Source organism: Musca domestica, unplaced genomic scaffold (genome assembly GCF_030504385.1).
Source record: "Musca domestica strain aabys unplaced genomic scaffold, Musca_domestica.polishedcontigs.V.1.1 21, whole genome shotgun sequence".
NCBI classification, from domain to species: Eukaryota; Metazoa; Arthropoda; class Insecta; order Diptera; family Muscidae; genus Musca; species Musca domestica.
The window spans coordinates 4,467,745-4,485,050 of record NW_026712258.1 but is presented as its reverse complement, the minus strand read 5'-3'; the positions used below and the strand labels follow the sequence as shown (position 1 = coordinate 4,485,050).

At 35.1% G+C, this 17,306-nt stretch overlaps 1 protein-coding gene across 2 annotated transcripts in view; it reads right to left on the bottom strand.

Moving 5' to 3' along the window:
* LOC101895110 (E3 ubiquitin-protein ligase hyd) overlaps positions 1-17,306 on the bottom strand; it is a 169,846-nt gene that overhangs the window by 35,399 nt on the left and 117,141 nt on the right. For both annotated transcript variants that reach the window (XM_059122730.1, XM_059122731.1), the window contains exons 11-15: positions 6,224-6,434; positions 4,300-6,150; positions 4,168-4,241; positions 3,761-4,092; positions 3,496-3,702 (exon numbers count right to left, since the gene is read on the bottom strand). In XM_059122730.1, coding sequence (XP_058978713.1) covers positions 3,496-3,702; positions 3,761-4,092; positions 4,168-4,241; positions 4,300-6,150; positions 6,224-6,434 — 2,675 coding nt within the window. The remainder of the gene's footprint in view (positions 1-3,495; positions 3,703-3,760; positions 4,093-4,167; positions 4,242-4,299; positions 6,151-6,223; positions 6,435-17,306) is intronic.

The following is a 17,306-nucleotide window of genomic DNA, read 5'->3' as shown; positions in this document are numbered from 1 at the left end:
TTTTAAGAAGTCAACAAGACTTCCTTATCAAATAGCCAAGTACTGCCGGAAAGATACTACGAATGTGACACCTAAGACCTTGGGGTAATTTCACAATCCGTCTCATATCTCGGTGCACGTGGTGAAAAGGGTGACTGCCGTTTTCGCATCGAAAAAAAACGTTATAATTAATTTAAAAATTGTTCACCCGATCAGAGATGTTAGCAAGTAAAAAAGAGGGCCGAACTTTTTAATACCGTCCACCATTGGGTAAAGAAAAAAATATTTAAAAATATCTGAATTCAAACTTATTCCACTGAAAACTACAAATACCAGAAAGACCGATTACATAATGCTGTTAAGCTTTTCAACAAACCATAACATGGGTTAGGCCGTTATCATGACTATACTAAAACGTGAACCTCTATAGACAATTTCATTCTTCAAGGATTGTCATCTACCAAATCTTCTTAAATACCAAATTTGAAACAATTTCGTGGGTAAATGTGACTAGGATTATCAAAATACCGAATATCGGTGGGTATCGTTATATATGCACTATAGGAAAACGTGGATCTAAATATTCAACGTTCTCCCACCGGGCTATAACCCATTATCCTATCTTTATACTTCTATGTCTTTTGTAGAGCTACCACCTGATTACAATTGTTTTCTTAGTGTGCCCGACTTCTGCCCATTTTGTGTATGTATTTATTGTTTTTAAAAATAAAAACAAAATATTTTCAAAAACAATGACTGGAAGAAATTTAAATTGCAGGACGCGCATTAATGATATTAACATGATTTCCCAAAGAATTGAAAGATTGAACACTTAGGATCGTATTTTTGAGATAACATCCAGGCATTTAAAAATGAACAAAAAATATCAAATAAATGAAAACAATTTGTTGAATAAAATTTTGAATAATTCTGACAGGAAGAGGGCATAGCCTCAAGGCTGTATTTCTGTAGTTTTACGCAGCTGAATACAGCTGAAAATCAGAAAACAGGCAGGTAGGCAAACAAACATCATTAAATCGGCTTAGAATTTTATGCTGAACATGAATATATGGGGTCTACGACGAATATTTAGGGATTTAGAAACGGAATGACAAAGTTAATATACCCTCCTTTTCAAGTTGGAAAGTATAAAATGGGTCCGGGTGCGGGTTTCAGAATTTATGAGGTCTGCTGCTCTTTTTATGGTGATAATAATGGAAGGTGGTCTGAGCCTAAGATTGCTAGGATATGTCCGTTGATCTTGTGACAGTTATCAATCTGCTCAGTCAGCGCTATGCCCCTCTGGTCATTATCTAGGACGGAATGCCATAATGCATTAAAATCCCCTTGTTATCGCCTTCTAAGTGTGAACTGATGTTGGACTAGAAAGAGTGGTGCAATAGGAATTCTAAACATCCTTCATCACAACTTCGAAGATAACAGTAGTTGCTGAGCTTCGTCACCTAGATCGTAGCGATCTAGACTATGTCGTTGATATTACCTCGAAAACCACTGCAGTTAAATTGAAGAAAATATGTATTATCCGGAAGTGGTAGAGCAATGTGTGATGTCAAATTTTGCTAGTTAAAACCTAATATTGTGAAAGGGAAAACCACATTCTAGATAATATCCCTTTAGAATGTTTTTGCATTATTTTCTGAGAATTTTATGTTCGACTTCCAAAATAATAATATTCTTATACAACCTCTTTATATGGAATTAATATAACCTGCTAAGCATGGTAATATATACTGTGTCAATCTGGTAACCGAGTAACATAATAATTATCTCTTGTTACTCTGACATGGTTCTGAATCGCAGATGTTGTTGTGAAGAAAATATATCTCTCGAAAAACGATAAATTGAGAAGGTTTTTCTATATTGTCTACGCGTTTTAAAGTGCAGAATTTCTTCAAAAGAACTTTTATCTTTGAAGTAGTCTTTAATAGTTTCTTTTTTTTTTTTTTATTATTTTCAATGATTTATTAAGAGTTATTGTAACATTTCAGAATATCACTCAAGCATATGTACATTGTCCTTTATATATAATCTGTGCATTTGTTTCAGAATAAATAGCAGCAGTACATCACCAGCAAATATAAATAATGAACAAATATTAAGATTAATACACTAGAGGCCATTTATTTAAAAATGATTGTAGCACTCCTGAATACATACAATACTAGACATGGCCTCCCTCTTTTCAACATATTGTGGTCAACCACTTACCTACGAATCTATTTCTTAGTGTATAGCATTATAGAATTGAAGTTAAATTATCATGAGATGTATTTAAATTGCATTCTTTCATTGAGAATCGATGATAATATGAATTAAAGTATGTATGAAATCCTTATTTCGAAATGCACAAAATGTGAAATGTGGTTAAATTAAAATGTTTGCTTTACTTACACCAAATACTTAAAAAACACACTGATGTTGTGGAAAGTAAAATGCCAATAAATAGTCGTGCATTTCGAAAATAGTTGAGGGATATTATATAAAGAACTAGCTGAAACCGGCGCACTTTGCTACTCCTTTCGCTTTTATATATATTGAAAACATTATATACAAATATTTTGTGGAAAAAAAATCAAAAATTAAAAAAACGTGTTTATTGTAAGGTAAAAAATGTAAAATAAAAACGTGCTAAATTAAATCCGTGTACACGAAGAGTTGGTCGTTGGGATTTATTAATTGTCTTAGGAAATGCCAAATGTACAGGGAACTGCAATCACACTGCATGAAATACATCAAATCGGCCGAAATCTTAAATAAATTTATTTTTGTACAAAATTCTGTTAAACATTCAAATTTAAAGACTATATCTAAAACCTATCAATAGATATGTCCATACAAAATCTACAATTTTTGGAGGTACCTTCGATTTGTATGCTTTATCTCCAGTTCCAAGTGGAATTTAAAAAATGTATATAGCCTATGTAACTTTCAAGCGATTCTATAACATATCTAGATATTTTTGAAGAAAATATGTTCAAACAAAGAAGCAATCAAACGAACAAACATTTTAACTTGTTAATATTTCTTCAAAGCTCCGTACAAAAATATTCTAACACTACGGTAAGTCTTTTAGTACAATATTTTTATGAAACTGGGTTGATTTTTTTTTTTTAAATTATTAAAAATTATAAATGTCCTACTCTACTCCTTCTAGTACAAAATTTTGAATATCAAATCACTCATAAAAAGCGTAATAAGCACAAGCTTCTCTACACAATTCACACATCCCAATATTTCTACTAACACAAGATCCGCTGTGAAGACGGGATATATCATTCCACTCAGTACTTGTATCTCTCATAAGTTGCGAAAAAGTTGTAATATTTGCATCAGACTTATGTCAGATACGAAATGCACAATATAGATCCACTCCTGTGGAGCCTCCCGCGAGCATAATCATCACACATGTCAAAATATATTTAAATAATCTAAAGTCAACAAAACCGATTGATACTGTTTAACTTGTTTTCTTTTAAAAAAGCTTTGTACACTTACACAAAATACAACTCCATTCGAGATATGACTTCTTCTCCCTCTTCGGTTTGTGAGTTTTGTATTAGCTGTCTAAATGATTCGTAAATTACTGGATCGAAGAAAGCTAGATCATGAAATTTAATTTTCCGACCGAGAATATATTTTAAGACATGTCTTTGCAAGAATAAGGGTAATAATTCATTTTGCAATAAACACAGACCAATTAATCTGAAATATATCGTTAAAAGTTAGAATTCACAAATGATAATTATTCGAGGTTTGTTACCTTCCTATGTTTCTAAAGGCATTGATTCGTTCAAATGATCCATAGCCTTGACGAGGTGTATAAAAGCCTCGTTTTCCTGGCATATAGAACAGAGGATCATTGTCTTCTACATGACAAGGCTCCAATAAAACTACAGGGTTCATTTTTTTCGAATGGCCAGATGAGGATGCGCTTGAGTCCGATTTTTGCTTGAATGTTATTATGTCCAAGGCTTCGGTTACTTTTTGCCGAATCATCTCTTCAGATGATAAAATTGATAGAAGTTGTGGTGTTGGTATTTCTAAAAGCATTCCAGTTATTTTTGAAGCATGTGTGGAATTCAGTGAGTATATCTACATTCGTTAAAACCAAAAAAAAAACGACCATAGTGTACAATAATAAAATTGTTATAATGTAAAAACTACTACCTTCGGATACAGCCTTTCTCCTAATTGTTGCAGTTGTACAGATAAATGATCGTTAGGATTTTCGCCAGTAAGATCTAAAAATCAAATAAAGAGAATTGCAGATAGGAAACTAAACAATATCAGACTTTTTACCTGGGTTGTCTAAAATTGTTACATATGGCCTTGCATAAAAATTTAGAGCTTTTCTTTCACGGGCTGTACGCCACAATATTTTGCTACCCGTACCTCGTCTCTGTAAAGTGGGTGGTTCGCGACCTGGAGCACCCCTGTTCCTAAGTATGCTGGGAATCGGCAAGCCATATTTTCCACTGTTGTTTCCCACTTGAACTGATTCTAAATTTGGCATTTTTGAACTGGCAAGAAGGGCTTCAGAAATAGACGTGTAGAAGCTACGAGCTACACCAGAGCCTTCTCCTGGTTCATCTTTAAATGTAACTTTAACTCGATTAAACGTAAGAGGTGGATGAACTCGTCTATTTTGGCTTCCAAATTGAGAATTCAGTTCTTTAAATGTTTGCATTATTAAACTGTCACGATTCCGTTCCAATTTGCAAAGTATTAAATCACGCTGTTGAGCATTTCGCAACTTTTCCATATGTCTTCTAAAACGCATTTCCTTAACTGGAAATCCCCGTAGCTCTGGCAAAACCGATCCATGCTCCATACCGACATCATCCATAAATACTCTTCCAAATAAATCTAATGCAAGTTTCCATCGACCAAGCAAGAAGTTCCAAGATGGAGATGAATCAAGTGCTTCGCATTTCTGACAGAAGTATTGGCCACGTGCGGGATACACTAGTGATGTTATTTTAGCAGATCGCATACCAGTATTTTTTATTGCGTCATTTGGGGCAATGTATGTAGTATTAGCTTTCTGCGATGTAGAGGGTTCTTCGTTAATTTGCCCAGACACACCACCCGCTCTAACGATGACGCTGCGAACAATGGACGACGATGGAGAATTCGATATTTTAGACGTCATGCTTGCTTCACTTTCTAAAATTCGCTGATTTTTGTTCGGAACTATTATAACATCTGGTCTTGTGGCCATGACACGAGCTGGATTTGTATTATGAACATCCACATTTCTGTCTATGTTTTCGCCAGCAATGTTATCCACTTCCATTCGCTCAACATTTTCGCTTTTATCTATGTCTGTTGATTTAGAATCTTCAGAGTATTTTTTTTTCTTGAGTTGCAGATATACATTTCCAATATTACCGCCAGCACTAACTAGCTCCGTTTCATCTGTAATGTCCGTAACGGTTCGAAGACTGGATGATTTCGAATTAGAACAAACATTAAGGTTCTCTTCTGGCTCGTAAACGTTCACATCGTCGGCAGCAGAGTATGGTTTATCATTTGAAATAGATGATTGATCGACCGTTGACTTCACCATTGAGTATGACGAAAATCCTAATTTAGTTGGTGGGTGATCAAGTATATTATAATTGCCTTTTTCAGCGTGGGGCACTGTATTGCCCTCATTTGGAGATACGATTAAAGGTAAGTTGGCAAACAAATCTTGACGTTTGGAGTTGGGTTGTAAAAGATGAGGCTTGTCTGCCAAGGGTATGGCTACGTCAAGAGGTAAATCGAAACCATCTGGAGCTAAGCATCCCAGACTTAGCGTCGAGTCAGAACGTGTAAAGAACGTATGACGACGAAATGGTCCACATCCTATTACATTCGAAGCAGATCCCATTCCGATATCCCCATACTGTTCGTCGCTCGTTATATTCGACAATTCGTCATCCGTATCATCATTCTCATTTGTATTAAGTGTATTGCTCACAATACCTTCACTTTTTTCGTAAAAGCTCGTATCATTGCGCATATAATAAATAAATCCATCTAGCACATACGCAATATGACGTAAAGCTGCTATATCGAGAACAGGCAAGGCATCGCGATGTTCAGATGTATGAGCTCGCATAAGTGAAAGACAATACGTGAAAAAGTCCCTTCGGGACGTCGATGCTAGAACATGAAAAGAACAGACAAGACATGTTCAATACAATATAAATTTAATTGATACTGGTTATCAACATACCCAATATATTCATTCCAACAGCACCGGCACTGTTAGACTGGCTGTTGTTTTGATTCGAATTGTTTTGAGCACTTAAATTTAAGGGATGAAGTGGATGTGCTGGATCCGTGTAGTTTGTTAGATATGCGCCAAATTTAAGTTGCGCTTCGGTACTATCCATAACAGAAAACATCCAGTCCCACGTTGGTTTTAAACATTTTTCTACAAACTCCTGAAAGAAGACATTAAAAAGATGTTATTAAATGAAAAGAAATGTCATGATGAATCCACAGAAAGAAAGAAATGTCATTATAAATTCCGCTACTGAAGCCAGACAAGGATGCTGTTTAAGGACATTGGGCGCACCGCCAAGTTTGAAACGTTGGATAGTTCACACATGTGGTCGTCAGTAGTCCGTGGAATTCAGAAACAAGAAGTCGAACATCCGTAAAGTAAAACAGGTAATTCCCCAAGGTGGGGTGTTATCTCCGGAACTGTTTAATGACTACTTTTCTGTTATTCCACGCCCTCCAGACGGCATAGAAATAATAACGTACGCAGGTTATTGTACACTCGTGGCGTCCGGACCCAGTTAATTTAACTGTATTTTTCACTGCGAGAAATATTAAGATATCCGCCGCTAAATTGACGGCCTCACTTTTCACCACATGGACTGCGGAGATGAGGCTATCTTTGAATGTACAGGTATATATCCACATAAAAAAATCTCGCTTAGTTGAGTACGAGAAAACCCACAATTTAATAACAAAACGGATAATTTCCCTGAGCTAAAAAAGAGAAAAGAAACCACCGCTCCCAATTACAATTTCTCTTCTCAGAATATGCAATACACCTAAGTCTGTTTTTACATGGTCTTTTTGTACACGGTTTTGATATAACACGGTTTGAAAATTGAATATTTTTAAATTTTTTACACGATTTTATTCCATTTAGCACGATTTGAAATTTTATGTACTTAAATTTTTTTTGTCAAATTTAATTTTTGCGAAGTATGTTCATATCACAAAGAAGTATTTATGAAAGAAAAAAGTCTGAAACCATCGATAGTATCAATAGTTTGCGAACACTAGTTAAGATTTTAAGTAAATTCCCCTTTAGCGCGTACAAACATTTTTTACTGGTCAAAGCAAATGTGAATAGCACAAGCATTATATATTTGATTTAATAAAATAGACATGAATTCTTGTTCTTAAAAATTCTTGTTTTTCACTAATTTTAATAGGTTTTAGAAATTAGGAACAAATCACCCATTAGGAACAAATCACCCATAAAATCAATGTCTTTTTTACACGGCTTCTTCTGGAACCAATCTACCGTGTAAAAACAGACTTAGGTGTACTTATCAGGCATGTCACAGAAGTTTTACGAAATCGATTTATTTCACCTTTTCCAAATCGTTACGATTTGCTTTTGCTTCTTCAGCACTCGTACGTTTTGACTAATCCGGAAAAAAAAATCATTTCACATTTTTGAAATAAAAATATGGTAACTCCATGAAAAAAACAAGTCGTAAACAAATTATTGACAATTAAAAACGCAGTTTAAATTGTTTTTATAATATAAACACCAAAAGTAAAAATGCCAGGGGCTTCAATACTTGCTGTAATGGATGAAGAAATAAATCAGCGGTCTACTGAAAAAATTCGTCGCCGGACATTGAGGAACGCATCAGATCCTTTATCTCACTCAAATGCAGAGTAAGGATTCACCATTTTTAGTCCATTGTGTAAAATAATGTAAAGTTAAGAACGAGTCGTATTTGCTTTTTCCTGTTCTACAGCATATTTAAGAGTTCAAGTTCAACTATTTTGAGTTTCATTTCGTTCCGTTCACGCATTCTCTTTTGCATTTCAATATTATGTAACTGCTCTTCCACATACTTTTTTTCCAGGATGTTACAAAGTCTGTCCAACTTTTCAGTTTGTTTTTTCATTTCCTTACTGTTATCTTCTAGAATTTTACAAATTTTTTCCAAGTTTTGTAAATGAGAATTTTCCTCAACTAAAAGCGCATTTAGATCTTGCTTTGGGGGAGTTCTTGACCGGGGTCTTTTTACTGCAGGCGTGGGTTTTGCTTTTGTTAGGCTGCCCGACACTTGTCTTATTGGTGTAGATGGCGGAGAAACGATAAGCTTTTATTTCTAAGTCGTTTTTGAACAGGTGTTCGCGAACGGTTTTCTTCCAATGTTGTTGTTCTTGGATCAATTGCCAATGTAGAAACATTTTTAAAAGCAGCTGGAATGCATGATCTAGGTCTATCTTTTTTATTTAAAATCGAACTGGTCTGCTTTGAATTTGAGGGTGATAAATTAAGCTCTTCGTTTTCAGATTCACTTAAAACTAATTGACTTGATTTTCGAGTTCTTGGAATATGTGTAGATGATGACGAATCAAAGTTTTCTTTTTCTGAACAACTGAGGTCTAATTCACTTACAAAATCCGCAAAGCTGACTGCACCACCAACTCCATCGACACTTTTATACAATCCGCAAATTCTGATTAAACTGTTCTCGTGTTCACTGAAAACATATTGATTGATATCACCACCACCAGTTCCTCGCAAGTCCTTTTTATTATTTTTCATCATGGATTAGAAAAATAATAGATTTTTTGTAAAATAAATTCCAAAAACATGTTCATTCTAAGAGAATTTGGTTAATACAATATTTTCTGTTAAATGTATGTGTCTTCTGTTTATTTTTTACGTTAAAATCACTAAACATTTCAATTTCACCCTGCTTTTTGAAAGTGATATCAAAACGCAAAATTTTTGCGTTTTCCGTTTTTTAGAGAAGCTAAAACCGTTTTCGTTTTCACTCTTGAACGATTTTACATTCTGTGACATGCCTGTATATTCTGACAATTTGAGAAATGACTCGCACAACCATAAAAATAGAATAGAATAGAATAGAAAATAAAATTACAATCTGTTTTTTGGAACGCAAACGGCTTAAGTCAACATAAACACGTGATTTTACTGGTATCTGAAACTCTTTTTACTGTAGAAACTTTATTAGAATAAACGGTTACAGGTTACGCGGTGGCACTGCGGTGATAATAAAATTCAACATTACCCCATGCCAGAATATAAGCATGACAACCTACAAGCTATAGCATTTGCACTATCTTCAACGAATATAGTTATATCTGCAATATATTGTCCTCCAAGCAAAGTTGAATTCACACATTTCTTCTCATCTCTTGGTAGTAGATATATATGGTAGTAGATTATAATGCTAAGCACACTTTCCGAGGATCTAGACTTATTACACCCATAGGTAGACAATTTTAAAATTCCATTTCATTCGCTAAACTGGATGTGATATCTACCGGCTGGCCTACTTACTGGACTTCTGACCTGCAAAAACGTCCCGACTTAATTGATGATGAATTATGTGTTACATGTTGGTTCCGTCTTAATCAATTGAATTTTAAGTGTGCTCGTATCAATGCGAAAGTCGTTGATACTATTAGAAATAATGTTGGCGTTCAATGGTGTTGCGTTCATTGTAGAAAACTCTCTGCGGACTCTTACAATTTTGTTAAGGATTTGCAATCGGAGATGGCATCAATGAAGAAAGAATTTTGCTCTTTATCATCTCGATTTGAGAACTTCTGTGCATTATATGAGAAATACCAAGAACTAGATGAATTTGTATTGTCGCCGTATGTTTCCGGTCAGAAACGCAAGAGCTATCTATGGGAAAGCCTAGTCGCAACGCTATAGTTTCTACGGGAAACATTGTATCACAACCGGTTTCTGATAATATATCTGATACAACCGAGACCATGGGTGAACATTGAACTTTGCCAGTGTTGTGACACACCTAGGCCCGGTAATTAATGGGGATGTTAGGAAAGTGGCAATGAATACTGAGGTTCTGAATAATGATAGTGTGGTTTCTGAAAAAACTCCACTTCCCACATCTAGCGTTTTTCCCCCATACTTGTAAATCCCAACCTGTACAAAACCCATTATCTATGACTCCTGTCATGAAGATGGTATTTGCGTCCACGTTTGCACCTGAAACAACGGCTGATGATATAAATTATTATATAAAAACAGATATCGAGGGAGATTACTTTTTGAGGTGCTATAAGCTTCGAAGCATTTTCTGAAAGTAGATCTTTTTTCAAAGTTGTAGAACAAAAAAATGTTTTTCCAAATTAAAAAAAAATTGGACTGATATGGCCTTAATTTCTGGAGAGATCCGACAATTTAGCACATCTGCCTGTAAGATCAGATTCATGGCCAAAAAAAAAAAAAAAAAACTAAATAATTCTCTATTTATTATTAGAATGTAGGGGAGCTTAACACAAATTTAACCCGTTTATATACTGAGAGCATTGGGGTTCTTTATAATTATTAGTGTTATCTGAGACTTAGCTAAAAACATTTATATTAAATAGTGAAATTCTACATTTGAAGCATCAAATGTTTATAAAAAATCGCGTTAATGTCAAATACACCGGTAATTTTCTTGATATAGAGTTTATTGGAGTTTCCGTTGAAATGAGCAAATTAAAATTGTTTATAACTTGTTTTTATATTACATATTCAGTATACTTAATCGTAAAAAACAGGTGCGGAGACAATTAAAATACGCTCTTTCTCACAACTATTCAATTCTATAAAGTTGCAAAGAGCGCACATGCATTTACAATCTCTCACGAGCATAAGCAATAAACCAAATACTCACGAACGATATAAAGTCGCTGCAAGCGTCGTCGTTTCGATTTTTCGCGAACGTTCGTTTTTTTTTTTGAGAACGCAAAATGAGATTATGCAAGAAGATCGTATTTTTAATCGCTCGCTGTGTGTTTACATTTTTGAGCAGATAGAACGTTTTATGATGCTGTTTAAAAACAAATATTTTCATTGCCTGTTCGAAAGGACAATAATTATTACCGCTCAAGTCCTATAAAATACACCAAGTAGTAAGAAAATATAAAAAATGTGTTAGAATCGGCGTAGATACATCAATTTGATTAGGAATATCTTTTCACTTCAAGTATAAAATAAATTAAATAATATAAAAATAAATAAAATCGGCAACACTATTGTGATTAGTGTCAATAAGTTGTTGTGCTCCGTGCTTTTGAAAAAATTATTAATTATATCTTTTATTAAAATATTTAATCTGATATAAAAATTTTTTAAAAATGATTAATATTGATTTTACAATTGCAATAGTGATAATTGATGTAGTGTTTTTAAGGCTTGTTTTGTGTTTAAAATAATATCAATTTTCAAAATGCGTAGTTTTATGTTCTCTTCTTTATCCTGTTTCTTTGGTTACATTAGCTAATTAGTTATTGTAACATAACTCCTTGTTTAGTTTCACATCTCAAAAGAGTTGTCAACATTTAAAAAGAAGAAAATAAAAAATTCCATTTACAGATCTGATCTTAAAAAATATAGTTGTAACTTGTATATTAAAAAAAATTATAATTAATTGTTTAGTTTCACATCTCAAAAGGGTTGTCAACATTTAAAAAGAAGAAAATAAAATAAATAAATAAAAAATTCCATCTACAGATCTGATCTTATAAGATATAGTTGTAACTTGTATATTAAAAAAATTATAATTAAAATAAATAAAATGTCGTGCGCTTTTAAATTGTGTAATATTGTTCAGAGGATGAATTGTGTGTTACCTGTTGGTTTTGTCTTAATCAATGGCTGAATGTGCTATTAGAAATAATGTTGGTGTTCTCTCTGCAGACTTTTACAATTTTGTAAAGGATTTGCAGTCGGAATTGACATCGATGAAAAAAGATTTTTCTTCACTATCACTCCGATTTGAGAATTTCTCTACATTGTTTGAGAAATACCAAGAATTAGATGTGTCGTCACCGTCAGTTTCTAGTCAGAAACGCAAAAGGGCTGCGAAAAAGGAACCAACTAAGAGAATGCCTAGTCGCAACGCCATAGTTTCTGTGGAGAACATTGTTCCAAAACCAGTTTCAGTTAATATCACTGATACAACTGAGACTGGGCGTGAACAGTCGTATGTCAGTGTTGTTATACACCAAGTTCCGGTAGTTAAAAGCGGTATAAGTAAATCCAATCCACTCATGACATTTAGGAATTATCACTTCCTTCACTTATCACTAGTGATCGACCCGAGATTGTTACTGGCAAAACTCAACCTGTCCAAAGATCATTATCTATGGCTCTCACCATGAAAATGATAAATTCGAATAGGTTTGCACCGGCCGATGACATAAACTATTATATGAAATCAAAAATTGAGGGAGATAACTTTTTGAGATGTTATAAGCTCCGATCTGCATTTTGTGAAAGTATATAGAATCGTTGTGCCTGACAATATTTTTGTACAGTTGATTTTAAAAGAATTTTGACTCATTTGCCTCTAAGACCAGATTCGGTGTCAAAAAAACTAAATGATTTGACTATCACTATAGATCCCTGCAATGAACAAGCATTAAATTTGATCTCTGTCAAGAAAATAATTAAATATTTAAAATTGGAGATTTTTACAAATTGACTGGACTATTACTTGTGGATATTGGTGTTTGAAGGTCTGGAGCTGTGGCTTTTGGTGGAGTTGGTTTTTCTTCTCACCTTTTTAACCTGTTGCTGTGCATTTTCGTTTGGCGCTCTTTTTTATTCATTTGCATCTGCCAAGGTAATCCTGAAAATGCCATCGCTATTGACCTGTAATGTTTGTAAGGATCATATTGCCAAATCCAAATATAAAATTGGTTGCAAAGGCTGTGCAAATTTTTTCCATTTGGATTGCGTTGGCATTTCTGAGGCTGAGGCTAAAATAAATAAGCAACTCAGATACACTTGTGTGTGCTGTGTTCGGGCTGCTGGTGGTAGTGGTGACGCTGGTGTGGTTGATCGCGGAACAAAAGCGAACACTACAGTTGATGCATCTAGGGTTGGTGCCACAGCTGATGCTTCTTTGAATGGTGGTGATGGGACAGTTGGTGTTGCTGCGTGTGATGTTGTTGGGAATTCTGATGCTCTGCGAGAGCTGCAGGATAACTTGATTTTGTCTATGAAACAACAAATGGACACGTATATGGCTAGATGTCTGTCTGAATTCCGTACCAAAACTGATGCTCTGTTTGATCTTTATAATGCACAAATATCTGAGGTAAAGCGTGATGTGGTTGAGCTTAAAAAGGCCGTAGTTGAGTTGAAGATGACAGTCTCTGAACTTAAAAGTACGGCTTTGTTAGCAGAAAAGAAACTTGCTGATAGGATTTCTGAGGTTGAGTCTTTTAACAATGTGCTCCAGCGAAGGCTTAACAGAGCTGATATCATTATAAGAGGTTTGCCGGAAAATATTAAAGACCTCAGGAGCTTTGTTGTTAAATTTGCTAATTTGTGTGGGTTGCAACTATCTCATGGCGACATGCAGCAGTGCTGTTACATATCTGAACGTAGAGCGGTTTTGGTGAAGTTTAATTCTATTCAGACAAGAGATTCCCTTATCCGCCGATTTGTTAAAAGAGGGAAGGTAACCCTAAAAGAAGTTATGGAGAATTGTCTATTGGAGTCCCGTATCTACTTAAATGATCATCTTGTTAAATCGGCATCTAGTCTTGTCTTTGCCTGCAGAGGCCTGCTCAAGAAGAAGAAGATTAAGAAATTCAGGTTGTTAAATAGTGATGAACCTCAAGTTGAGGTGATACTCGCTGATGGAAGTAAAACAATTTTTGAGCGACAAGAGCTTCCTGAATTTGCTCGTAGTTGTCCTCTGCAACCGGGTGGTGCTCCGTTGGTTGGTGATATGCTGCTGGGAGTGTAGTCATGTAATGTAAATATTAATTTTGTTTTGATCTCATTGGCAATTTAATTGTTTTCTTGATGTAAATTATTGCTTATTTGTTCTAAATAATCTTTCATATAATTATTTATTATTTATTTTTTTTATTATTTATATATTTATATTTTTCAAATTTTTAGTATAAGATGCAAAATCGAATTTACATAATTTTGCTCCCCAGCCCCTTTATTTGGTTTGATGTCACTTGATGATAATCTGGGACCAATAATTAATGACGCTCACTTTTTTAAACCCTTATTTGAGGGTTTGTCTGGTAAACTAACGTATGGCCACTTGAACTGCCAAAGTATTCGCCCATCGAGATTCAATAATAAAATTGATGAACTTCGATCCTTGCTAGTTGGTAGTGGTATCAGCATTTTTGGTGTCACTGAATCTTGGCTTAATTCTGCAGTCTCATCGAAATCGTTGGTTGTTCCAGGATATAAGGTGGTGCGGAGTGATGGTGTTGGTGGTGGGGTATGTCTCTATATTGGTAGTGGCATTCCTTATAAGGTAGTTTTTCGTTCAAATAATTTTGGTGTTTGTGAGTCGGTGTGTGTTGAGTTGAATATTGGGGCATTGGTTTTGCTTGTGGCGGTAGTATATCTTCCCCATGGCGATGTTCAGTCTTTCTGTGATGTACATGAGATTTTGTTTGATCGCTTCTCTAATATCATTGTTCTTGGTGATTTTAACTGTAATTTATTTGTGTCTTCGAACTCTGTTTCGATGTGAGGATTATACAGACCATTGGGGCTAACTATTGTGCATAACATGAAACCTACCCATTATGATTTGGCCCATAACTCTACCTCGTTAATTGATTTTTGCCTTACTAGTGATAATTTGTCCTTGGATTTCTCGTCTTAGGGTCGATGTCCTGGTATGTCACACCATGCCTTTGTTTTTGGTTTGCTTAACCTGCCTGTATTTTCAGAGGAGAGATTTATTAAGTATCGTAACTTTGGCCGAGCGGATTGGTTGGGCATTTTAAATTTCATATCCGATTTTGTACTTCAACCCCTTATATTCCACTTCTGATGTGAATTGTTAACTTTCACTATTTGATTTGTTGTTTAACGCGCTATTGTCTTTCGTTCCTGTTTCTGTTCGTAAGGACAACCCCAGGAATGATGCATGGTTGGAATCTGATGTGGTGAAATCGGCACGGATGTTTAGAGATCTTGCGTACTTTGAGTGGCGCAAGCGACCTATGGAGGGTAATAGAATAATATATTGTATGTATAGGAATCGTTGTAAGGCTGTGATGAGGAATGAGAGGCGTAAGTACTATAATGATTTCTTTGGTCGTATGAATAATAATCAGCTGTGGAAATCTCTAAAGTCGTTTGGTGTTTTGGGTAGTGGTAATGAAGCTCCACCAATTGATGTCAATGCTACTAATCATTATTTTTCCAGTGGGAATCCTGGTTTTGCGGGTGAGCGTGGTCAGTCTCTTCATAGTGACGGTTATGTGGGAGATGATGTTTTTCGGTTTTATTGCATATTTTATTCTGATGTTGTAAGGTCATTAAATAAAGTTAAGTCGGGAGCTGTGGGGGTTGATGGCGTGCCAGTAAAGTTTTTTATACTTATATTTCCATACATTTCCTGAATTTTGTTAACTCGATTTTTATGACATCTACTTTTCCTCGGGCGTGGACGGTTGCACGGATTGTTCCTGTGCCGAAAACTGGTGAATATCAATCATTCTACCTGCTATGTCAAAAGTCGTTGAGCATATTATTAAAGAAGCGATTGTTGACTTCCTTGATGATCGTAGGCTATTGAGTAGTTCTCAGTTTGGTTTTCGGCGACGATGTAGTACGACCACGCACTTATTATATCTTACTGACATGATTAGAGATGTATTTAATTCATCTGATGTTGGGTTATTATTGGGCCTTTACTTGTCAAAGGCTTTTGATTCGATCAACCATTCCCTTTTACTTGACAAGCTGAGGTTTAAGTTTGGTTTTTCTTTTTCTGCGTGTTGTTTAATGGCTTCATATTTGGAAGGTAGGTCTCAGCTTGTTGTTCATTTGGGTGTTTCGTCTGAAGTTTGTAGTGTCCAATGTGGAGTCCCGCAAGGTTCTGTACTGGGACCGTTGTTATTTATTATGTTCATTAATGACATTGTGCACTCAGTTGTTGATGACAGGTGTTGTCTGTTTTTGTATGCAGATGATATTCATGTTTTCTTCAGAGAGGCTGATATTGCTGGGTTGGAAGGGTTGGTTAATTCTATTGTTTTGTCTCTTTCGTCGTGGATTTCGTTAAATGGCCTTATGATTAATTGGAATAAAACTAAAGCTATGCTGTTCAATGATCATGGTAATGGTGGTTCTCTTAATATTATGTCTTGGTATTATAATTGATCGGAAGTTGGACTTTAAGAGACACATTGATTACTTGCTTTGTCGCATAAGGTTTCAGCTGCGGAGGCTGTATTGTCTTAATGCTTATTTGCCTTGTCATGTTAGGAAGAGAGTGGTTGTATCCTTGCTGCTATCGCAGGTAAATTATTGTCTAGAGGTAGTCTCCGGCACTACTTCTTCTCAAATGCAACGTATCCGTAGGGCGGTAAATTTGATTGTTCGTTATGTGTATGGCTTGCGTCGTGGTGATCATGTTTCTTGTTTTGTTAATGATCTCCTGGGATTGCCATTTAGCAGCTACGTTGATCTTCGTATTCTTCAATTTCATTACAGTGTTATGTGCAATTTTGACTCGCCTCTTCGTGACAACTTTGTGTTTTGTAGATCATCTCGAAATCCTCAATTGTTGTGTCCAAGGTTTTCGTCCTCCATTGGTGAGAGATCATTTGTGGTTAGGGCGGTGAGATTGTGGAATCAGCTTCCTTTGGCCTTACGTACTTTTGCCCATACCAATTATCTGTTTAGGGTTAAAGTAATTGAATACCTTCGCCTAAATATGTAGGCTATGTTTTTGTAGTGGTTGCGTCGGTTTATTATGGGCTTTTCTTTTTGTTTGGGCTGGGGAGCCACTATATTATCTTCTTAATTTTATTTGTAGGGTATAATGTGAGTTACTATTTATACTCTGTTTTGTGAGTAATAAAATAGTTCTCTCTTATTTTTAGCTCGTTTCTGCTACACTTTTTCACTGCTCTACTAGACTATTGTTTAGTTGGTGATAGTGAATCGAGGTGTAGGGTTCGAGCTTCTCGTGAATTATTAAGATAAATTATTAGGTTTAATATGTTATTTGTTACGTTTGAATTAATCATTGAATTTGTATTATGTTAGGGTATTG